At 50.1% G+C, this 25721-nt stretch overlaps 1 protein-coding gene across 1 annotated transcript in view; it reads left to right on the top strand.

Moving 5' to 3' along the window:
• The first annotated feature begins 1730 nt into the window (after positions 1 to 1730).
• The window catches only part of LOC140726094 (zinc finger protein 638-like), a 209271-nt gene continuing 185280 nt past the window's right edge, over positions 1731 to 25721 (top strand). The window contains exon 1 of the mRNA XM_073042036.1: positions 1731 to 1923. Within this exon, the coding sequence (XP_072898137.1) occupies positions 1838 to 1923 (86 nt within the window). The 5' untranslated portion in view covers positions 1731 to 1837. The remainder of the gene's footprint in view (positions 1924 to 25721) is intronic.

Raw genomic sequence — 25721 nt, forward strand, 5'->3', positions numbered from 1 at the left:
AAGTTCTTTATGGTCTGGGACCAGAGTATATCATTTTTGTTTTATAATCCTGCTTGAGCTCTCAGGTCTACTTCCACCGGTCTCTTAAATTTAAACAGTTTTCCTCAAAAGAGAATTGGCAGGTCAGCTTTTTTGAACTATGCTCCTAAACTAAGTGATTCAATAGCCAAAACCCTAAGGGATACAGACTCAGTTGACATATTCAATGAGCAGCTCAAAATCTATTTACTTAAATTTGCTTCCAACTACATCTTTTCTGTCTTTTATTTTCATGTTTATTTCTAATTTTTATTTTTTCATATTTGTATCTCTATCCCATTGTAAAGCAGTTTGAACTACATCGTCTGTATGAAAAGTGCTCTATAAATAGTTATTAGCATTATTTAAAAGCCTCCTTGTCTGTACCTCACATGATTTTATATCTCTCTCAAACCTCTTCTCATTCTCCTACACTCCAGAGAATAAAGTCCTAACCTATTCAATCTTTCCCTATAACTCAGGTCCTCAAGCCCCGGTAACGTCCTTGTAAATTTTCTTTACAATCTTTCAGCCTCATTGACATCTTTCCTGGAGATAGGTGACCAAAACTGCATACAGTACCCCACGCGGGAGCGCGGCCGGAGGCTGGCGGGTACGCGCTGGCCGGGAGGCGGGAGCGCGGCCGGAGGCTGGCGGGTACGCGCTGGCCGGGAGGCGGGAGCGTGGCCGGAGGCTGGCGGGTACGCGCTGGCCGGGAGGCGGGAGCGTGGCCGGAGGCTGGCGGGTACGCGCTGGCCGGGAGGCGGGAGCGCGGCCGGAGGCTGGCGGGTACGCGCTGGCCGGGAGGCGGGAGCGCGGCCGGAGGCTGGCGGGTACGCGCTGGCCGGGAGGCGGGAGCGTGGCCAGAGGCTGCCGGACTGGTGGGCCGCACATGCGCGCAACGCGATCTCCCCCACATGTGATGCAGTAGTTCCGGTTTATCCAGTTAGTTACGGAGCTGACGGAGACAGACCGTTCGGCCCATTCTCATGTTACCGACTCCTGAAGTTTAAATAGCCTCCGATCCGACAGCAGCAGCAGTTGTCTGGAGCCCGGCGGCAGGGAGCGTGGGGACGGACACCTGCCTCCTCATAGAGTCCAGAGCCCGCTTTCACCAGGGAGGCACGGCCACAGTCAGACCGGTTCACAGCCGGACCGGGTCCCAGTCAGACCGGTTCACAGCCGGACCGGGTCCCAGTCAGACCGGTTCACAGCCGGACCGGGTCCCAGTCAGACCGGTTCACAGCCGGACCGGGTCCCAGTCAGACCGGTTCACAGCCGGACCGGGTCCCAGTCAGACCGGTTCACAGCCGGACCGGGTCCCAGTCAGACCGGTTCACAGTCAGACCAATTCACAGCCGGAGTGGGTGACAGCAGGACCTGGGCACAGTGAGACCGGGTCACAGCCGAAGTGGGTGACAACCAGAGCGAATCACCGTCAGACCGGTTCACAGCCGGACCGGGTCACACAGTGAGACCGGTTCACAGCCGGACCGGGTCACACAGTGAGACCGGTTTACAGCCGGAGAGGGTGACAGCCGGACCGGGTCCCAGTCAGACCGGTTCACAGCCGGACCGGGTCCCAGCCAGACCGGTTCACAGCCGGACCGGGTGACACAGTGAGACCGTTTCACAGCCGGACCGGGTCACACAGTGAGACCGGTTTACAGCCGGACCGGGTCACACAGTGAGACCGGTTCACAGCCGGACCAGGTCACTCACAGTCAGACCGGTTCACAGCCGGAGTGTCCAAGGCAGCGAAAGGCGAGCAATTGGCCGGGATCTATGAAGGTGTCCAGGAATCTCCGTCTCGGGGAGGATGGAACAAGATAAGGAGGTCCGATGGCGGAGTGAGGGGAGCAAGACGGTGCTCAGGGCAGGGCCGCGTGTGGACCCTTTTCGGAGGTAGGCACCGGGACGCGCGAATGGGGAGGGAGGGGGTGGAAGGGGTGAGAGGAGTGACTCCGGGAAGGAGTCCATTGTCAGGAAACTCCCTCAGAGCTCAGAACAGGCGATGAGGACTACAGAACAGAGGCGGAGGCTGTGCTCCAGTCAGTCAGAGTACATACATATCACCATATGCAACCCTGAGGTTCGCTTTCTTGCGGGCAAACTCGGTAAGTACAAGAACTGTAATAGAATCGGTGAAAGACGCACCCAACAGGGAGGACGAATGACCAGTGTGCAAGAGACAACAAAGTGTGCAAATACAAAAGAAAAAAGGCATAATAATAAATAAATATCAAGCACACGAGATGAAGAGTGTTTGAAAGTGAATCTACAGTTCAGTGATAGGACAAGTGAAGTTATCCCCTCTGGTTCAGGAGCCTGATGGTTGAGGGTAATAACTGTTCCTGAACCTGGTGCTGTGAGCTGTGGGGCTCCTGTACCTCTTTCCTGATGGTAGCTGTGAGAAAGGCGCATGGCCTGGGTGGTGGGGGTCCTTGACGATGGACGCTGTGGTTTTGTGACAGCGCTCCGTTAGATCTGCTGAATTGTGGGGAGGGCTTTACCCGTGACTTTCCTCTCCGGGGTGTTGGTGTTTCCATACCAGGCTGTGATACAACTATTCAGTATACTCTCCACCTGTTGGAGTTCATCATAGTTTTAGATATCATACTGAATCTTCACAAACTTCTAAGAAAGTAAAGGTGTTACCATGCTTTCTTCGTAACAGTACTTGCTTACTGGGCCCAGGACAGGTCCTTTGAAATGATAACACTGAGGGATTTAAGATCGCTGATGGTCTCCACTTCTGATCCCCCGATGAAGACTGGCTCGTGGTTTCCTCCTCTTGAAGTTTATAATCACCTCCTTGGTCTTGCTGACGTTGAGTGAGAGGTTGTTGTGGCACCACTCAGCCGGTTTTTCAATCTCCCTCCTATACGCTGATTCGTCAGCATCCGGCCAACAACATCGACGACTCGACAATCAAAGCCCCCACAGAGGGTATTGAGCTCACCTGGAAGTGAAGCCTTGTTGTCACCTACGTCAGGTGTTTTCACTTCGTAGGAGATGATGACATTCAAGCCCTGACCTAGCTGTTGAGCACCCTGCATTGATCAGAGTCGTCCTTGTGCCCATGAGGTGACTTTCTGCAGATCGTACCTGGACCTCCTGTGTTTGGCCTGAACGACTCCGATCTGACCCTCGGCAGATTGCTGATCTCGTGGTCCAACCGGGGCTTCCCGTTGGGGAAGACTGAATGATTTTACAGAGACACACTGGTCTATAACTGCTTTTATAAAGTCTGTGACAACACAGTCGGAGGATGTACTGGGGACAGCCTGCAAGTGTCAGCACAGTTCCGGCACCCAGACAACATGCCCACGTTTTACTAACCTTAACTAGCACGTCTTTCGAATGCGGGAGGAAGCCCACAGTCACGGGGAGAACGTGCGAACTCCTTACAGACAGCGGTGGGATTTGAACCCTGCAAAGCGTTAACAGCAGCTGCTACGCTAGTGCGTTAATGTCCTGAGGAAGGAGAGGTTACAGAGGAAGGGTTGAGTTGGAGGCTATAGGTTAACCCGGTGTTGGGCAATGGGGGCCCGCCTATCCAAGCCTCTTCTGTCCTGGGTCGCTGACTGAACCGCAGTCTCCATGTTGCTCCCAGGCAGCTGACTGACCACAGGCAAAGGACCAACCTCTGGTCGACATCTTCCCATCCCTGCCGGTGCAGGCCGTTCAGCCCATCCAGCCTGCCTGATCTAGCGAGGAACCCTGCCCTCCTCGTGCACATCCATGACTCTTATCCCACTCCACGTACCCATTCCGAAATGGGCCATGTGGGGCAATTGGGAATGTGTAGTAAATGATGGCCTTTCCAAAGAGTGTGAGATCAGGAGGAAGTTTGAAGCGAGATGAGGGTTTCCCTCCTTCAGGTGTGCAGTTGTTCCTCAGGGTGGGCGTGCTGAAACCCAAGGTTGACCGGAGTTGTCATTCAGCATGGAAACAGGCCAGTTGGCCCATCTGGTTCATGCTAACCAAGATTTCCAGCTAAGCTAGTCCCATTGCCGTCATTTGGCTCTGTCCTTCTAAACCTTTCCCTTCCATGTACCTGATTAATCACAACAGATTCTGCAGATGTTGGAAATCCAGAGCAACACACAAAATGCTGGAGAAACTCAGTAGGTCAGGCAGCATCTATGGGGGAAATAAGCAGTCAACGTTTCGGGACTGGAAAGCAAGGGGGCAGAATGAGTTTAAACCACCAACCACGACAGCTCTGTTATTCCTACACCCGCCTGCAATTTCCCCACACGTTGCTCCTCTAATTCCTGCTGGCCACTGAGAAATCCATGCAGAGTGACCGTTAGCTTCTCATTTCCAACTTCCACCTGTACAGTCTCTCTGGATGATTCCCCCCCCCCCCCCCCCCCCAGGATATCTTCTCGAAGTACTGCTTGAAGTGCTCCCGAATCTAAACAGCTTCTCCCTCTCCCCACTCCTGACATCCCTGCAGTGGCGTGACCTCATTCGCTGGGGCTCTGGTTCCTGGCCAGCTGAGTGGATCTGACCCACAGAATAGCTCTGAGTGCTCACCAACTCGACTCTCCTCACACCTCTCGCTGGACTGGTGGGTTCTTCACCCTGATTTACCCGATCCAGATCTGCACAGAGATGGTCTCATTGGTACTTCTGTTCTCCGCTCCCAAGCCTCAGGCTCCATCTCATCTGCTCAGTAGCAGAGTCAGGTTTAATGTCAGTGGCTTACGTCGTGAAATTTGTTGTTTTGGAGCAGCAGTAGATTGCAGTACATAATAACGATAAAACTATAAATAAGAAATATATTTTTTAAAGCTATATTTAATAAATAGTGCAGATAGAGAGCAAAAAAAGAAGGGGGAAAAAGATGCTGAGAGATGTTCATTGTCCATTCAGAAATCTGATGATGGAGGGGAAGAAGCTGTTCTGGAATCGTTGAGTGTGTGTCTTCAGGCTCCTGTACCTCCACCAATGAGAAGAGGGCATGTCCTGGGTGATGGGGGTCCTTAATGATGGACGCTGCCTCTTTGAGTCATCCTGGATGCTGGGCAGGCTAGTGCCCATGATGGAGCTGGCTGAGTTTACAGTATTTTGCAGCTTTTTCCGACCTTGTGCTGTGGCTCCTTCCTACCTTCCATTCCTTTCGTTGAAGATAATCAATGCACTTGTGGATGGCACTGAGGCAAACTGCTAGATTTCACCTCGCCTCACCTCACCTCACCTCGCCTCGCCTCACCTCACCTCGCCTCACCTCACCTCACCTCACCTCACCTCACCTCGCCTCACGTCACCTCGCCCCACCTCACCTCGCCTCACCTCACCTCACCTCGCTCCTCTCCTCTCACTCACGTTCAGATTCAGTTACATTACTGGCGTTTGCATTGACAACCAGCACACCCGAGGATCTGTTGGGGGCAGCCCGCAAATGTTGCCGCACATTCCAGTCCAACGTAGCGTGCCGACGAAGGTTACGGGGAGAAGGCAGGAATCTGGGGTTGCGGGAGAATAAATCAGCCATGACTGAATGGTGGAGCAGACTCGATGGGCCGAATGGCCTAATTCTGCTCCTCAGTCTTATGGACAGTGCTGAGCAGAAAAACACAAACAAGGGCAGCGCCAGGGCAACACAAACCTGGTGCCACCCACACGCATCGAGAAGCTGGGGAAGCTGTTAATGGCACACCTGCAGGAGATCGGTTCAAGAGGGAGCTGTGCTACAGGGGAGTGATCTCCACCATGATGCAGAGAACAAGTGGCGGCTGTGAAAGGAGAGACTGAACAATCAAAAGACACCATCACCTACTCATGTCCACACCACACCAGAGTGCATGGATCCCAGATCGGCCTCTACAGCCACCTGAGGACCCACCCATGGACAACCCCTTAGGAGATCATCATACTCAACTCGAGTGATCGCACTGCTACTACTGATACCCACACAGGCAGGCCTCCGGCTCCAGGACAGGCTGCCTCAGGGCCTCTGATCCTTTGCCATCGACTTCCACACTCACACTGACCTCTGACCTGGGGAGTGGTCACCGGCTCTCCTGTCCACTACCCACACTGACCTCTGACCTGGGGAGTGGTCACCGGTTCTCCTGTCCACTACCCACACTGACCTCTGATCTGGGGAGTGGTCACCGGTTCTCCTGTCCACTACCCACACTGACCTCTGACCTGGGGAGTGGTCACCGGTTCTCCTGTCCACTACCCACACTGACCTCTGACCTGGGGAGTGGTCACCGGTTCTCCTGTCCACTACCCACACTGACCTCTGACCTGGGGAGTGGTCACCGGTTCTCCTGTCCACTACCCACACTGACCTCTGACCTGGGGAGTGGTCACCGGTTCTCCTGTCCACTACCCACACTGACCTCTGACCTGGGGAGTGGTCACCGGTTCTCCTGTCCACTACCCACACTGACCTCTGACCTGGGGAGTGGTCACCGGTTCTCCTGTCCACTACCCACACTGACCTCTGACCTGGGGAGTGGTCACCGGTTCTCCTGTCCACTACCCACACTGACCTCTGACCTGGGGAGTGGTCACCGGTTCTCCTGTCCACTACCCACACTGACCTCTGACCTGGGGAGTGGTCACCGGTTCTCCTGTCCACTACCCACACTGACCTCTGACCTGGGGAGTGGTCACCGGTTCTCCTGTCCACTACCCACACTGACCTCTGACCTGGGGAGTGGTCACCGGTTCTCCTGTCCACTACCCACACTGACCTCTGACCTGGGGAGTGGTCACCGGTTCTCCTGTCCACTACCCACACTGACCTCTGACCTGGGGAGTGGTCACCGGTTCTCCTGTCCACTACCCACACTGACCTCTGACCTGGGGAGTGGTCACCGGTTCTCCTGTCCACTACCCACACTGACCTCTGACCTGGGGAGTGGTCACCGGTTCTCCTGTCCACTACCCACACTGACCTCTGACCTGGGGAGTGGTCACCGGTTCTCCTGTCCACTACCCACACTGACCTCTGACCTGGGGAGTGGTCACCGGTTCTCCTGTCCACTACCCACACTGACCTCTGACCTGGGGAGTGGTCACCGGTTCTCCTGTCCACTACCCGCACTGACCTCTGACCTGGGACACACCGAACTGAGGACGGTGTCTGTACACACTGTCTTGCAGCACATGCCCGCTAATCATCCTCTGCACCCTCTCCAAAGCCTCGACATCCTTCCTATAACGGGGTGGCCGTAACTCTATGCAATACTCCAGATGTGACATAACTTGAGTTTTATGAAGCTGCAACATAACTTCCTGTCTTCAGTGTCTCAAATAAAGCCTTCTTAACCCTGTAAACCTGTGTAGCCACATCCAGGGAGCTGGGAACTTGGACTCCAAGATCACTCTGCTCATCAACACTGTTAGGGGTCTTGCCCATAATAGTGTACTGACTCTTTGCATTTGCCCTACCAATGTGCAACACCTCACATTTATCCGGGTTAAACTCCATCTGCCATGTCTCAGCCCACATCTGCAACTGATCTATATTGAGCTGTATTCTTTGCCAGTCTTCTATGCTATCCACAGCTCCACCGATCGTTGTATCATTTGCAAACCCACGCATCTACATTTTCATCCAGGTGGTCTATATAGATCACAAACAGCAGCAGTCCCTGCGGAACACCTGTAATCACAGACCTCCAGCTTGAATAAGTATCTTCAAGCACCACTCTCTGTCTTCTACCCCATCTTCTATGTATGGGCAGGCCAGTTCTGAATCCAAATGGTGAATTCACCATGCATTTAATCTGCTGGATGAGCTTCTCATGAGGGACCTTGTAAACTTCTGACTAAAATCCGTGTAGGCAATATCAGTAGCTCTACCTTCATCAATCTCCCTCGTCACCTCATCAAAAGACTTAATCAAGTTAGTAAGACACAACTTGCCCTGCACAAAACCTTGCTGGCTCTCCTTAATTAGGCTACGGTTAGGCTAATTCTATGAATTCTCTCCAGTAATTTCTCTGTCTGACTCCCAGGATTATCCTGATTCCCCTCTTGAACAATGGAACAGCGTGAGCTACTCACAACTGCAGGACAGTATTGCTTCCTTATGATTACCACTCAAACTTTAAACCATCAGGCACAGACAATGTCACAATAAATCTAAAATAAATCAATACATTTTTAAAATGAGATTAAAATCACCCCTCCCTTATCACGACCCACTGTAGACACTGGATATGGTGTAAAACACATTTCCAGGGAGTGCTGTACTGTGGGAGGAGCAGTGTTGGTGGGGGGGGTGGGGGGGGCAAGACCGTGGAGAGCCACACTGTTACAGGGGTGGTGCAGAGGGAGCTTTATGTGTGGGAGAGGCCAGCCCAAGCCCCAGACTGGCAAGTTTTGGGTGCAGGGTAAGTTTCTGCATGCAGGCTGTAGTATTGACTCTCAGGAGTGCAACAGGACTACAATCACTGTCCCACAGAGACTGGGCCTAACCTTCACATCCTCCCATTTTCTGCTAAATACTCTCTGTCTGTCAAACCGTCACTCAATACATCCTCACATCTCCAGCTAAAATTATGGCCAGTTATTTTTAACGCAGGGCACATGCTCCCTGTCCGTGTAAGGTCTGGGCAGATTAATTGCTACTTCAGCTGTAATGGGCTGGAAAGGACCGGCTCCAAAGGGTCGAGGTACATAAATCTCATGGGATTAACAGGTCACCAGAGCTCGGCACTAGCCCAGCTCGTTCCCTGCTGGTGTCAAACATAAGGCACAAAGTGAAACTCCCTCTACACCATCCCATCACACACTCCCGGGGTCAGACACAGAGTGAAACTCCCTCCACACTGTCCCATCACACACTCCCGGGGTCAGACACAGAGTGAAGCTCCCTCTACACTGTCCCATCACACACTCCCGGGGTCAGACACAGAGTGAAGCTCCCTCTACACCATCCCATCACACACTCCCGGGGTCAGACACAGAGTGAAGCTCCCTCCACACTGTCCCATCACACACTCCCGGGGTCAGACACAGAGTGAAGCTCCCTCTACACTGTCCCATCACACACTCCCGGGGTCAGACACAGAGTGAATCTCCCTCTACACCGTCCCATCACACACTCCCGGGGTCAGACACAGAGTGAAACTCCCTCCACACTGTCCCATCACACACTCCCGGGGTCAGACACAGAGTGAATCTCCCTCTACACTGTCCCATCACACACTCCCGGGGTCAGACACAGAGTGAAGCTCCCTCCACACTGTCCCATCACACACTCCCGGGGTCAGACACAGAGTGAAGCTCCCTCTACACTGTCCCATCACACACTCCCGGGGTCAGACACAGAGTGAAGCTCCCTCTACACCATCCCATCACACACTCCCGGGGTCAGACACAGAGTGAAGCTCCCTCCACACTGTCCCATCACACACTCCCGGGGTCAGACATAGAGTGAAGCTCCCTCCACACTGTCCCATCACACACTCCCGGGGTCAGACACAGAGTGAATCTCCCTCTACACCGTCCCATCACACACTCCCGGGGTCAGACACAGAGTGAAACTCCCTCCACACTGTCCCATCACACACTCCCGGGGTCAGACACAGAGTGAATCTCCCTTTACACCATCCCATCACACACTCCCGGGGTCAGACACAGAGTGAAACTCCCTCCACACTGTCCCATCACACACTCCCGGGGTCAGACACAGAGTGAAGCTCCCTCTACACTGTCCCATCACACACTCCCGGGGTCAGACACAGAGTGAAGCTCCCTCCACACCGTCCCATCACACACTCCCGGGGTCAGACACAGAGTGAATCTCCCTTTACACCATCCCATCACACACTCCCGGGGTCAGACACAGAGTGAAGCTCCCTCCACACTGTCCCATCACACACTCCCGGGGTCAGACACAGAGTGAAACTCCCTTTACACCATCCCATCACACACTCCCGGGGTCAGACACAGAGTGAAGCTCCCTCCACACTGTCCCATCACACACTCCCGGGGTCAGACACAGAGTGAAACTCCCTCCACACTGTCCCATCACACACTCCCAGGGTCAGACACAGAGTGAATCTCCCTTTACACCATCCCATCACACACTCCCGGGGTCAGACACAGAGTGAAGCTCCCTCCACACTGTCCCATCACACACTCCCGGGGTCAGACACAGAGTGAAACTCCCTTTACACCATCCCATCACACACTCCCGGGGTCAGACACAGAGTGAAGCTCCCTCCACACTGTCCCATCACACACTCCCGGGGTCAGACACAGAGTGAAACTCCCTCCACACTGTCCCATCACACACTCCCAGGGTCAGACACAGAGTGAATCTCCCTTTACACCATCCCATCACACACTCCCGGGGTCAGACACAGAGTGAAGCTCCCTCCACACTGTCCCATCACACACTCCCGGGGTCAGACACAGAGTGAAGCTCCCTCCACACTGTCCCATCACACACTCCCGGGGTCAGACATAGAGTGAAGCTCCCTCTACACCGTCCCATCACACACTCCCGGGGTCAGACACAGAGTGAATCTCCCTCTACACTGTCCCATCACACACTCCCGGGGTCAGACACAGAGTGAAGCTCCCTCCACACTGTCCCATCACACACTCCCGGGGTCAGACACAGAGTGAAGCTCCCTCTACACTGTCCCATCACACACTCCCGGGGTCAGACACAGAGTGAAGCTCCCTCCACACTGTCCCATCACACACTCCCGGGGTCAGACATAGAGTGAAGCTCCCTCTACACCGTCCCATCACACACTCCCGGGGTCAGACACAGAGTGAATCTCCCTCCACACCGTCCCATCACACACTCCCGGGGTCAGACACAGAGTGAATCTCCCTTTACACCATCCCATCACACACTCCTGGGGTCAGACACAGAGTGAAGCTCCCTCCACATTGTCCCATCACACACTCCCAGGGTCAGACACAGAGTGAATCTCCCTCTACACTGTCCCATCACACACTCCCAGGGTCAGACACAGAGTGAATCTCCCTCTACACTGTCCCATCACACACTCCCGGGGTCAGACACAGAGTGAAGCTCCCTCCACACCGTCCCATCACAGACTGAGCTGGTACTTAACCTGACCAGGGCCTGAGTGTGATTGTCTAAGGGAGGATTCACTGCCTCTTGGCCTCTGGGTTTGAGCTGTGATCCAGCTGAAAGAGCAGTGGCTTCACTGGCATTGGGACTGTCTCGTGTTCGGGCTGAGGTCCCACCCCACCGGGCAGCTGTCCCAACCAGTGACAGTCCTTTGGCTCTGGGGCAGCTGGGAACTATTTGAGGGCCTGAAACGGATTCTTCAAATCTTCTCGCAGACTGCTTATTAATGCAGTTTTGTTTTGTGAGCTGACATAGCACGAACCTCAATCCCAGCCACCCGGTCATCCATCCAAGCAGTTGAGAATACTCATGCAGCTGACTGATGCTTCCCCCACCCCCCACCTGTGATCTTAACTTCAGAGGTTTAGTGAGACCCTCCCTGTTGCCCTCCAACTCTTCGATCATGTGCTCAACCTGACTCACCTGATCTGGTCTATCATCTTCCAACTTGTACTCCTGCCCCTCTTCCCTCCCGTTTTATTTTAGCTTCTTCCCTCCTTCCTTTCCAGTCATGAAGAAGGGTCTCAGCCTGAAATGCTGACTGTTTGTTCCTCTCCCTAGGCGCTGCCTGACCTGCTGAGTACTTGCAGCATTTTGTGTGTTACTTATCTACGGTATCAGTTCAAGGCCCACCACAGGCCCTGTCAGTGACGATTCCCCAGAATATCTGGGTCACTCTTGCCTTCTCAGCTGTCTGAGTTCAGTTCACTCTCAGCAAAAGCATCAGTCATAGAGTTACAGCATAGAGGAAGAAATGAGCTTCATTTCTCACATCGAACACGTATTGTACTCAACTGCAGACTGCAGTCGTGGACTCGGGGACATGGACTATGTTTTCTTTTATGGGACTGTATTTTACTGGTATGTTTGCTGGTATATATGAGGCACTGTATATGTGCCTTTACAGCTGTTGGTGCTGTGTTTTGCACCCTGGCCCCGGAAAAACTTTGGCTGTATTCATGTTTAGTTGGATGACAATTAAGCTTGAACTTGAAGCAGTGAAATGCGTTGTTTTGCATCAGTGACAATCACAGTCTGAGGGTGTGCTGGAGGCAAGTGTAACTGGAGCACCCAGGGGGAACGCAGAGCTCACAGGGAGAACGTAGAAACTCCTCACAAACAGCTGGCACTGTAATTACTAAACTACCGTGCCAGTCTTAACAGCTGTCTGAGCTCAGTTCACTCAACAAAGCTCTCAGTCATCGCATCGAAACAGGCCTTTCAGCACATCGTCCGCCCCAGCCCTGCTTTGTTCTCCCCACACTCCCGTGGATTCCGCCCCCCCCCCCCCCCCACCGTCTGGTTCCAACACTCACCAGGAGGAATGACTTCACTCGGAGGGAGGTGAGAGTGTGGAACGAGCTGCCGGTGGATGCAGGTTTGATTGCAGCGTTTTAGAGAAGTTTGGAAAAGTACGTGGATGGGAGGGGTGTAGAGGGCTATAGAGGTGTAGAGGTGATGGCTGATGGAACTAGACAGAGCAATGGTTCGGTATGGACTAGATGGGCCAAAGAGCCTGTTCCTGTGCTATAGTGCCCTATGTGGGTGTGTGGGGTAATGCCAATGGCAATTATATAGCTCCTACCACCCAAGACAACTCTGCCTTCACACAGGACTTCAGTCTGGGTGCCCCTGTCTCGCTGAAGGAACTCTGTCTATGGCGAGTGTTTGGCGCCAGAAAAATAACCAGACCAATGGTGGTGGTGTCACCAAAGTCTCCGGCAGCAGGGAGATGGATTCCAAGCTTTGGTGGAAGATTGTCTTTGTACGACAACAAATGTTGGGCGGCAACTAATGTATGATTCCCAATCGGGAACAACAGTAGACAATAGACAATAGGTGCAGGAGTAGGCCATTCGGCCTAGACTCGGTAGAGGTCAAATGCTCTGGTTAGATGAGCACTGCGGCAACAGAAGGCAACGGCAAACCGCTGCCGAAATTTCTGCCTGGTCAATCATGGAAAGAAACAAAAGAAGGAAACCAGACAACAGTGTGAATGGGGTTGATTCTAATCAACAGAACAACACCTCACTCGGTAGGGGTAGTCATGGGCTGCAGGTGACACCAGACCCTCATCCAGAGACTGTAAGCAATAGGGAAAGGCTAAGAGTGGCAACATGGAACATCCGTACACTTCACCAGAAAGGAAAGTTGGACAACACATTAAATGAAATGAAAAGGTTGGAAGTTGATATCTTAGGCCTGTCAGAAATTAGATGGACCGACAGTGACAAATTCACTAAGAATAGTTCTCTGATAATGTGTTCTGGAGGTTAACAGCATATGTATGGAGTTGGAATTATTTTAAACAAACAAGTATTAAAATGTCTTATGGGATATTAGGCAATATCTGACCAGCCGCTTTTAGTTAAGTTAAGGGGTAACTCTTTTAACATTAACATAATCCAAGCCTATGCACCAATAAATGATGCGGATGAAGAGGATATCAAGTTTCATGAAGAACTTGACAGTGCTTATGAGCAATGTAAATCTCCGGATATAAAACTAGTCATGGGAGATTTTAACTCCAAAGTTGGACAGGAAAGAGTTAATAACTTTATAGGACCTTTTGGATTAGGGGAGAGAAATGAAAATGGAGAGAGGTTTACTGATTGGTGTGTCAGAAACAACCAAGTGATCACCAATACGTACTTTGTATAAAAACCATCCACGCAGATTGTATACTTGGATTAGCCCTGGAGATAGAACAAGGAATCAATTAGATTTCATTACCATCAATGAATGCTTTAGAAATAAAGTGTGACAGTGGGAAAGTGTGTATGGAACCGGAGGAAATAGCAGAGGTACTTAATGAATACTTTGCTTCAGTATTCACTATAGAAAAGGATCTTGGTGATTGTAGTGATGACTTGCAGCAGACTGAAAAGCTTGAGCATGTAGATATTAAGAAAGAGGATGTGGTGGAGCTTTTGGAAAGCATCAAATTGGATAAGTCGCTGGGACCAGATGAGATGTACCCCGGGCTACTGTGGGAGATGAGGGAGGAGATTGCTGAGCCTCTGGTGATGATCTTTGCATCATCAATGGGGACGGGAGAGGTTCTGGAGGATTGGACGGTTGTGGATGTTGTTCCTTTATTCAAGAAAGGGAGTAGAGATAGCCCAGGAAATAATAGACCAGTGAGTCTTACCTCAGTGGTTGGTAAGTTGATGGAGAAGACCCTGAGAGGCAGGATTTATGAACATTTGGAGAGGTATAATATGATCAGGAATAGTCAGCATGGCTTTGTCAAGGGCAGGTCGTGCCTTACGAGCCCGATTGAATTTTTTGAGGATGTGACTAAACACATTGATGAAGGAAGAGCAGTAGGTGTAGTGTATATGGATTTCAGCAAGGCATTTGATAAGGTACCCCATGCAAGGCTTATTGAGAAAGTAAGGAGGCATGGGATCCAAGGGGACATTGCTTTGTGGATCCAGAACTGGCTTGCCCAAAGAAGGCAAAGAGTGGTTGTAGACGGGTCATATTCTGCATGGAGATTGATCACCAGTGGTGTGCCTCAGGAATCTGTTCTGGGACCCTTATTCTTCATGATTTTTATAAATGACCTGGATGAGGAAGTGGAGGGATGAGTTCGTAAGTTTGCTGATGACACAAAGGTTGGAGGTGTTGTGGATAGTGTGGAGGGCTGTCACAGGTTACAGTGGGACATTGATTGGATGCAAAATTGGGCTGAGAAGTGGCAGATGGAATTCAACCCAAATAAGAGTGAAGTGGTTCATTTTGGTACGTCAAATATGATTGGTATTGATGGTAAGACTCTTGGCAGTGTGGAGGATCAGAGGGATCTTGGGATCCGAGTCCATAGGACACTCAAAGCAGCTGCACAGGTTGACTCTGTGATTAAGAAGGTGTACGGTGTATTGGCCTTCTTCAATTGTGGAATTGAATTTAGGAGGCAAGAGGTAATGTTGCAGCTATATAGGACCCTGGTCAGACCCCACTTGGAGTACTGTGCTTAGTTCTGGTTGACTCACAACAGGAAGGATGTGGAAGCCATAGAAAGGGTGCAGAGGAGATTTACAAGGATGTTGCCTGGATTGGGGAGCATGCCTTATGAGGATAGGTCGAGTGAACTTGGCCTTTTCTCCTTGGAGTGACAGAGCATGAGAAGTGACCTGATAGAGGTGTATAAGATGTTGAGAGGCATTGATCGTGTAGATAGTCAGAGGCTTTTTCCCAGGGCTGAAATGGTTGCCACAAGAGGACACAGGTTTAAGGTGCTGGGGAGTAGGTACAGAGGAGATGTCAGGGGTAAGTTTTTTACTCAGAGAGTGCTGAGTGTGTGGAATGGGCTGCCAGCAACGGTGGTGGTGGTGGATACGATAGGGTCTTTTAAGAGGCTTTTAGATAGGTACATGGAGCTTAGTAAAATAGAGGGCTATGGGTAAGCCTAGTAATTTCTAAGGTAGGGACATGTTTGGCACAACTTTGTGGGCCGAAGGGCCTGTATTGTGCTGTAGGGTTTCTATGTTTTCTAAATAATATCACAAATTCTAAAGCCTACCCAGGAGCAGACTGGATCAGATCATCATCCAGTAATAGCTGCCATCAAAACAAAATTAAAGAAACTGAAACGTGGAAAAAAGATAAAGAAGTATATGTTGGGAGAACTTAAAAAAGATAGCGTACTTAAGCAACAATTCAAAACAGCTGTAGAAGAACACCTCAATGAGAACGAAACAACACCTATTTGGGACAGATTTAAATATGCTATACAGCAATCAGCAGAGGAGATAATCCAAATACAAGAAATCCAACACACCAACAAGGGGTGGATAACCCAAGTAATTCTAGATCTGATAGAACAGAGAAGGTTAGTGAAGAATAATGAAGTGCAATTAGACAGACAGACAGACAATTGTGCAATATTGCAAAGGAAGAATGCCTGTATCCAAAATGCAATGAAGTAGAAGGCCATATTAACAATAGCAAAGAAATGCACAAGAAAATTAAGAAAATTACTGGAATTAAGTAAACCTCCTCTACAGGATGCATAAGATCAGCAGACGGATCCAGACTAACAGATCCAAATAAAGTATGTGAGAGGTGGATTCAGTATATAGACCAGCTTTTTGAGGGTAATAGAGAGGAACCCCCAGATATTAAACACCGTAATTCTGGCCCACCTAAAACCAGAAAAGAAATAACTAAAGCAATGAAAAGCATGAAACGTGGTAAAGCCACTGGACCTGATGAAATTTCAGTGGAAGTTAAACAAGCCCTAGAAGATCTGGGCATAGATATTCTTTTTGAACTGTTTAATGGCATATATGAGTCTGGTGTATTGCCTGACGATCTCTTGAAATCAGTATTTATAACTGCCAAAAATTCCTGGAACTATTGACTGCAAAAACTATAGAATAATCAGTCTTATGAGTCACATAATAAAGATTTTGTTGAGAATTGTTCTGAGTCGAATTAAAAACAAGTTTAAGGCCAGAAACTTCTAAACTGCAATATGGGTTTATTGAGGATAGTGGAACTAGGAATGCAATTTTCATACTACGAATGCTTTCAGAAAGGGCAATTGAATATCAAAATGATGTCTTTTAAGTTTTATTGATTTCATTAAAGCATTCGACAAAGTGCAACATGAGAAATTATTTCAAATTCTCGCTAAACTAAACATTGGCGGAAGGGGCCAACAACTGCTTCAAAATTTATATTGAAAACAAATGGCGGTGGTAAAAATTGATGATAATATAGGCAGTTGGACTAAACTTCAAAGAGGAGTTAGACAGGGATGCGTTGCCTCACCAGAATTATTTAATATCTATAGTGAAATGATTCTCAGAGAACTAGAAGGCCTAGATGTGATCAAAATTGGAGGTGTTAACATCAACAATATAAGATATGCAGACGATACCACCCTCATAGCAAGTGCTGCTGAAGACCTACAAATCCTCCTAGACAAAGTAATACAAACAAGTGCAGATTTTGGTTTAACCATCAACTGTAAAAAAAAACTCCAAATGTATGGTAATATCAAAGCAGCAGGATACTCTCAACTGCCAATTGTACATTGGTAGCCAAGAGATTGAACAAAAGACCAGCTTTAATTACCATGGTGGCTGTATATCACAAGATGCTAGAAGTAAAGTAGAAATAAAAAGAATTGCCATTGCCAAAACTAAACTTCCAAAAAATGAAACCCATTTTTACCAACAGACACATTTCTATGACAACAAGGCTTAGGCTACTAAAACGTTACAACTGGTCAATCTTGCTGTAAGCTTCCAAAACATGGACTGTAACACCAGAACTCCAAAGAAACTTAGAAGCAACAGAAATGTGGTTTCTTAGAAGAATGCTGAAAATATCATATAGAGATAGGGTAACTAATGAGACAGTGCTCCGACGTGCCCATACAGAAAGATCTTAGTAATGAGAACATTAAATGAGAGGAAACTTAAATTCCTGGGCCATGTCATCAGAAAGGGAGAAATAGAATGCCTTACATTTCAAGGCCATATGCCTGGGAAACGCGGAAGAGGAAGGCAAAGAATAAAATATATGAACACTGTGAAAGAACTAACAGATCTAAGTGTGCGAGTTATCACTGACGCTGTGAGGGATCGTTCGATGTGGAAAGCCATGATCGCCCAAGCGTGTAACGCGCAAGGCACATGAATTAAAAATGCCCTATGGCTCTGTGACTTTTGCTGATGGGATACCACGCCTCTTGTCTACGGGCTCTGTCTCTCATTTCCCACTGTATAACCCAGGCCTAGATCCAAATGGACGTTCTAACAATGATTCAGCTATCCCAACTGGGCATCCCGACAATGATACAGCTATCTCAACAATGAACCAGTTATTTGCTCTAAATCCCTGTGAGCGCCATCAATCATCTTACCACCTGGCAGCATAACTCGATGTCACCAGCACGTCTCACAGTAATGCAAGCCAGCACCCTCTCTGGTCAGTGAAGTGGTGCAAGTGTTGGGCACTCCCGTCACAGCCCCGGAAACTTCAGTCACTCAGTGCTCACGAATGCCTTGCATTCACCAACTCCTAATGGACATCCAAACAGACTCTAAGCACAATGAAGTCCCCATGCACGCTGTTCTTTACAACCCTCACGTTGGGAAGGTAGTCTAACATCTTTGTTCTTTACAACCCTCACGTTGGGAAGGTAGTCTAACATCTTTGTTCTTTACAACCCTCACGTTGGGAAGGTAGTCTAACATCTTTGTTCTTTACAACCCTCACGTTGGGAAGGTAGTCTAACATCTTTGTTCTTTACAACCCTCACGTTGGGAAGGTAGTCTAACATCTTTGCAGAGTCAAGGGGAATTCTGTCTTCTTTGTTTACAAATGCAGGGAAGCCCATAAGACCATTACACAGAGGAGCACCCTCAAAAATGCATTGCCACAGATGGTTGTGAAGGGCAAGGCATGGAGTATGTTTGAAGCGGAGATAGATAGGCTCTTGTTTAGTCACGGTAGCAAAGGTAATGGCGAAGCGGCAGGAGAATGGGGTTGAGAGGGGTAATAAGTCAGCCATGATAGAATATTGGAGCCGTCGGTGGGCTGGGTGGCCTAATCCTACCCCTCTGTCCGATGGTCATTCCCGAAGTGCTGCTGAGGCAGCCCGGTTGCTACGTGGAATGGAACAGCCTCTGGGGGCCTCGTTAATTAGAGGCAGCGATGTAAGTCGAAGCGCAGAGAAACATTCTGCAGCTGTGATGTCAGCTCAGGGGCGGCATCACTTACATCCGCGTGTGTTTTAATAGCTCCCAGCATAAGCCCTGTTTATTTCTTTATGTCGGGTGATGTTAACTGTTTATAGAGTAATTAGTGTTGCTGTTCCTGGCAGCTGATGAGATCGAAGGGTTGACCTTCAGTCTGGGACCCTGCCTGAAACTCCAGCTGCCTTGGAAATTCAACACCAATTGGGATGGCATTGTCACAGTAGAGCCTCCTGCCTCCAGACTGGAAAACGATGGAGGTCTCGCAGGGAACAAGATTCCAGGGTTCAGGAACTTCTGAATACATTTGAATTAAAGTCATGTTTCTGAATATTTGTATCCCTAGTCCATCTACAAGGAACCTTATTGTTATGGCTAACAACACTCTCTATTCCTAATAAAACAGAGAAGATTACCTTTACTTGTCACATATCCATTGAAACACGCAGTAAATTGTGTCATCTGTGTCAATCAGTGAGGATTGGTCTGGACAGCAAGTGTCACCATTCTTCCAGCACCAGCATGCCCACAACTTGCTAACCCTAACCCGTACGTCTTTGGAAACCCACGTGATCACGTGGAGAACGTGCAGACTTTCTCACAGACAGCAGTGGGAATCGAACCGAGATTGATGAGCACCGCATCTGTAATAGTGTTGTGCTAACCACTACAGTACTGTGCTGCCCCATAATACTCTTACCTTGGCACCAGGAGAACATCATCTCCCTAGACAGTTGTAGCATTGAGCTGCAATCTGGGCTGGGGCTGTGGTGCCTGAACTGAGCAAGGGCTTCTGTCTTGTACTGTCCCTACAATGTTGGAGACGGACAGCTGTCTTCATCCATCATGTGCTGTTCCGTATGACATGGGCAATCACGGTCTTTCTGTGACCGTGATTGTTCTTGGCAAATTTTTCTACAGAAGTGGCTTGCCATTGCCTTCTTCTGGACAAGATGAGTGACACCAGCCATTTTCAATTCTCTTCAGAGATTGTCTGCTGAGTGTCAGTGGTGGCACAACCAGGACTCGTGACGTGCACCGGCTGCTCATACGACCATTCACATCTGCTTCCATGGCTTCGCGGGGCCCTTATTGAATGGGAAGTGTCTAAGCAGGTGCTACACATTGCCCAAGGGTAACCTGCAGGGTAACGAAGGGAAGGAGTGCCTTAGATCTCCTTTGGTAGAGACATCTCTCCACCCCACCACCCAAAATGAGAGCTGTAGAGTGTGAAAATTGTCCATTACTCAAGGACTTGCATTATGGTGGGAGGGGTGCAAGTTCGAAGGAGATGTGGTTCACTCAGTGAGTAGTGGGTGTCAGGAATGTGTCGTCAGAGAGTAGTGGGTACCGGGAATGTGTCGTCAGAGAGTAGTGGGTACCGGGAATGTGTCATCAGAGAGTAGTGGGTACCGGGAATGTGTCATCAGAGAGTAGTGGGTGTCAGGAATGTGTCGTCAGAGAGTAGTGGGTATCCGGAATGTGTCGTCAGAGAGTAGTGGGTATCGGGAATGTGTCGTCAGAGAGTAGTGGGTATTGGGAATGTGTCGTCAGAGAGTAGTGGGTATTGGGAATGTGTCGTCAGAGAGTAGTTGGTATTGGGAATGTGTCGTCAGAGAGTAGTGGGTATCGGGAATGTGTCGTCAGAGAGTAGTGGGTACCGGGAATGTGTCATCAGAGAGTAGTGGGTACTGGGAATGTGTCGTCAGAGAGTAGTGGGTATCGGGAATGTGTCGTCAGAGAGTAGTGGGTATTGGGAATGTGTTGTCAGAGAGTAGTGGGTGCCAGGAATGTGTCATCAAAGAGCAGTGGGTATCGGGAATGTGTCATCAGAGAGTAGTGGGTGCCGGGAATGTGTCGTCAAAGAGCAGTGGGTATTGGGAATGTGTCGTCAGAGAGTAGTGGGTATCGGGAATGTGTCGTCAGAGAGTAGTGGGTACCGGGAATGTGTCGTCAGAGAGTAGTGGGTGCCGGGAATGTGTCGTCAGAGAGAAGTGGGTATCCGGAATGTGTCGTCAGAGAGTAGTGGGTACAGGGAATGTGTCGTCAGAGAGTAGTGGGTGCCAGGAATGTGTCGTCAGAGAGTAGTGGGTACTGGGAATGTGTCGTCAGAGAGTAGTGGGTATCCGGAATGTGTCGTCAGAGAGTAGTGGGTACAGGGAATGTGTCGTCAGAGAGTAGTGGGTGCCAGGAATGTGTCGTCAGAGAGTAGTGGGTACTGGGAATGTGTCGTCAGAGAGTAGTGGGTGCCGGGAATGTGTTGTCAAAGAGCAGTGGGTATCGGGAATGTGTCGTCAGAGAGTAGTGGGTGCCGGGAATGTGTCGTCAGAGAGTAGTGGGTATCGGGAATGTGTCGTCAGAGAGTAGTGGGTACAGGGAATGTGTCATTAGAGAGTAGTGGGTATCCGGAATGTGTCGTCAGAGAGTAGTGGGTATTGGGAATGTGTTGTCAGAGAGTAGTGGGTACCGGGAATGTGTCGTCAGAGAGTAGTGGGTATCCGGAATGTGTCGTCAGAGAGTAGTGGGTATCGGGAATGTGTCGTCAGAGAGTAGTGGGTGCCGGGAATGTGTCGTCAGAGAGTAGTGGGTATCCGGAATGTGTTGTCAGAGAGTAGTGGGTACAGGGAATGTGTCGTCAGAGAGTAGTGGGTGCCAGGAATGTGTCGTCAGAGAGTAGTGGGTACTGGGAATGTGTCGTCAGAGAGTAGTGGGTATCCGGAATGTGTCGTCAGAGAGTAGTGGGTACTGGGAATGTGTTGTCAGACAGTAGTGGGTGCCGGGAATGTGTTGTCAAAGAGCAGTGGGTATCGGGAATGTGTCGTCAGAGAGTAGTGGGTATCGGGAATGTGTCGTCAGAGAGTAGTGGGTGCCGGGAATGTGTCGTCAGAGAGTAGTGGGTATCGGGAATGTGTCGTCAGAGAGTAGTGGGTACAGGGAATGTGTCATTAGAGAGTAGTGGGTATCCGGAATGTGTCGTCAGAGAGTAGTGGGTATCGGGAATGTGTCGTCAGAGAGTAGTGGGTATCGGGAATGTGTTGTCAGACAGTAGTGGGTATCCGGAATGTGTCGTCAGAGAGCAGTGGGTATCGGGAATGTGTCGTCAGAGAGTAGTGGGTATCCGGAATGTGTCGTCAGAGAGTAGTGGGTATCCGGAATGTGTCGTCAGAGAGTAGTGGGTATCCGGAATGTGTCGTCAGAGAGTAGTAGGTACTGGGAATGTGTCGTCAAAGAGTAGTGGGTGCCGGGAATGTGTCGTCAGAGAGTAGTGGGTATCCGGAATGTGTCGTCAAAGAGCAGTGGGTACTGGGAATGTGTCGTCAGAGAGTAGTGGGATCGGAAATGTGTCGTCAGAGAGTAGTGGGTATCGGGAATGTGTCGTCAGAGAGTAGTGGGTATCGGGAATGTGTTGTCAGACAGTAGTGGGTATCGGGAATGTGTCATCAGAGAGTAGTAGGTACTGGGAATGTGTCGTCAGAGAGTAGTGGGTATCGGGAATGTGTTGTCAGACAGTAGTGGGTATCGAGAATGTGTCATCAGAGAGTAGTAGGTACCGGGAATGTGTCGTCAGAGAGTAGTGGGTGCCGGGAATGTGTCGTCAGAGAGAAGTGGGTATCCGGAATGTGTCGTCAGAGAGTAGTGGGTACAGGGAATGTGTCGTCAGAGAGTAGTGGGTGCCAGGAATGTGTCGTCAGAGAGTAGTGGGTACTGGGAATGTGTCGTCAGAGAGTAGTGGGTATCCGGAATGTGTCGTCAGAGTGTAGTGGGTACAGGGAATGTGTCGTCAGAGAGTAGTGGGTGCCAGGAATGTGTCGTCAGAGAGTAGTGGGTACTGGGAATGTGTCGTCAGAGAGTAGTGGGTGCCGGGAATGTGTTGTCAAAGAGCAGTGGGTATCGGGAATGTGTCGTCAGAGAGTAGTGGGTGCCGGGAATGTGTCGTCAGAGAGTAGTGGGTATCGGGAATGTGTCGTCAGAGAGTAGTGGGTACAGGGAATGTGTCATTAGAGAGTAGTGGGTATCCGGAATGTGTCGTCAGAGAGTAGTGGGTATCGGGAATGTGTCGTCAGAGAGTAGTGGGTGCCGGGAATGTGTCGTCAGAGAGTAGTGGGTATCGGGAATGTGTCGTCAGAGAGTAGTGGGTACAGGGAATGTGTCATTAGAGAGTAGTGGGTATCCGGAATGTGTCGTCAGAGAGTAGTGGGTGCCGGGAATGTGTCGTCAGAGAGTAGTGGGTATCGGGAATGTGTCGTCAGAGAGTAGTGGGTACAGGGAATGTGTCATTAGAGAGTAGTGGGTATCCGGAATGTGTCGTCAGAGAGTAGTGGGTGCCGGGAATGTGTCGTCAGAGAGTAGTGGGTATCGGGAATGTGTCGTCAGAGAGTAGTGGGTACCGGGAATGTGTCGTCAGAGAGTAGTGGGTGCCGGGAATGTGTCGTCAGAGAGTAGTGGGTATCCGGAATGTGTTGTCAGAGAGTAGTGGGTACAGGGAATGTGTCGTCAGAGAGTAGTGGGTGCCAGGAATGTGTCGTCAGAGAGTAGTGGGTACTGGGAATGTGTCGTCAGAGAGTAGTGGGTATCCGGAATGTGTCGTCAGAGAGTAGTGGGTATCCGGAATGTGTCGTCAGAGATTAGTGGGTTTCGGGGAATGTGTTGTCAGAGAGTAGTGGGTATCCGGAATGTGTCGTCAGAGAGTAGTGGGTATCGGGAATGTGTCGTCAGAGAGCAGTGGGTATCGGGAATGTGTCGTCAGAGAGTAGTGGGTGCCGGGAATGTGTCGTCAGAGAGTAGTGGGTATCGGGAATGTGTCATCAGAGAGTAGTGGGTACCGGGAATGTGTCATCAGAGAGTAGTGGGTGTCAGGAATGTGTCGTCAGAGAGTAGTGGGTATCCGGAATGTGTCGTCAGAGAGTAGTGGGTATCGGGAATGTGTCGTCAGAGAGTAGTGGGTGTCAGGAATGTGTCGTCAGAGAGTAGTGGGTATTGGGAATGTGTCGTCAGAGAGTAGTGGGTATCGGGAATGTGTCGTCAGAGAGTAGTGGGTTTCGGGGAATGTGTCGTCAGAGAGTATTGGGTATCGGGAATGTGTCATCAGAGAGTAGTGGGTATCGGGAATGTGTCGTCAGAGAGTAGTGGGTGCCGGGAATGTGTCGTCAGAGAGTAGTGGGTATCGGGAATGTGTCGTCAGAGAGTAGTGGGTATCGGGAATGTGTCGTCAGAGAGTAGTGGGTACCGAGAATGTGTCGTCAGAAAGTAGTGGGTATCGGGAATGTGTCGTCAGAGAGTAGTGGGTACCGGGAATGTGTCGTCAGAGAGTAGTGGGTACCGGGAATGTGTCGTCAGAGAGTAGTGGGTATCGGGAATGTGTCGTCAGAGAGTAGTGGGTATCGGGAATGTGTCGTCAGAGAGTAGTGGGTATCCGGAATGTGTCGTCAGAGAGTAGTAGGTACTGGGAATGTGTCGTCAGAGAGTAGTGGGTACCGGGAATGTGTCGTCAGAGAGTAGTTGGTACCGGGAATGTGTCGTCAGAGAGTAGTAGGTACCGGGAATGTGTCCTCAGAGAGTAGTAGGTACTGGGAATGTGTCGTCAGAGAGTAGTGGGTACCGGGAATGTGTCGTCAGAGAGTAGTGGGTACCGGGAATGTGTCGTCAGAGAGTAGTGGGTGCCGGGAATGTGTCGTCAGAGAGTAGTGGGTATCCGGAATGTGTCGTCAGAGAGTAGTGGGTATCCGGAATGTGTCGTCAGAGAGTAGTTGGTATTGGGAATGTGTCGTCAGAGAGTAGTGGGTACCGGGAATGTGTCGTCAGAGAGTAGTGGGTATCGGGAATGTGTCATCAGAGAGTAGTGGGTATCCGGAATGTGTCGTCAGAGAGTAGTGGGTATCCGGAATGTGTCGTCAGAGAGTAGTGGGTATCGGGAATGTGTCGTCAGAGAGTAGTGGGTATTGGGAATGTGTCGTCAGAGAGTAGTGGGTATTGGGAATGTGTCGTCAGAGAGTAGTTGGTATTGGGAATGTGTCGTCAGAGAGTAGTGGGTATCGGGAATGTGTCGTCAGAGAGTAGTGGGTACCGGGAATGTGTCATCAGAGAGTAGTGGGTACTGGGAATGTGTCGTCAGAGAGTAGTGGGTATCGGGAATGTGTCGTCAGAGAGTAGTGGGTATTGGGAATGTGTTGTCAGACAGTAGTGGGTATCGGGAATGTGTCGTCAGAGAGTAGTGGGTATCGGGAATGTGTCGTCAGAGAGTAGTGGGTATCCGGAATGTGTCGTCAGAATGTAGTGGGTACTGGGAATGTGTCGTCAGAGAGTAGTGGGTATCCGGAATGTGTCGTCAGAGAGTAGTGGGTACAGGGAATGTGTCGTCAGAGAGTAGTGGGTGCCAGGAATGTGTCGTCAGAGAGTAGTGGGTACTGGGAATGTGTCGTCAGAGAGTAGTGGGTGCCGGGAATGTGTTGTCAAAGAGCAGTGGGTATCGGGAATGTGTCGTCAGAGAGTAGTGGGTGCCGGGAATGTGTCGTCAGAGAGTAGTGGGTATCCGGAATGTGTCGTCAGAGAGTAGTAGGTACTGGGAATGTGTCGTCAAAGAGTAGTGGGTGCCGGGAATGTGTCGTCAGAGAGTAGTGGGTATCCGGAATGTGTCGTCAAAGAGCAGTGGGTACTGGGAATGTGTCGTCAGAGAGTAGTGGGATCGGAAATGTGTCGTCAGAGAGTAGTGGGTATCGGGAATGTGTCGTCAGAGAGTAGTGGGTATCGGGAATGTGTTGTCAGACAGTAGTGGGTATCGGGAATGTGTCATCAGAGAGTAGTAGGTACTGGGAATGTGTCGTCAGAGAGTAGTGGGTATCGGGAATGTGTTGTCAGACAGTAGTGGGTATCGAGAATGTGTCATCAGAGAGTAGTAG

The sequence above is a fragment of the Hemitrygon akajei genome, chromosome 4 (assembly GCF_048418815.1).
Source record: "Hemitrygon akajei chromosome 4, sHemAka1.3, whole genome shotgun sequence".
NCBI lineage: Eukaryota > Metazoa > Chordata > Chondrichthyes > Myliobatiformes > Dasyatidae > Hemitrygon > Hemitrygon akajei.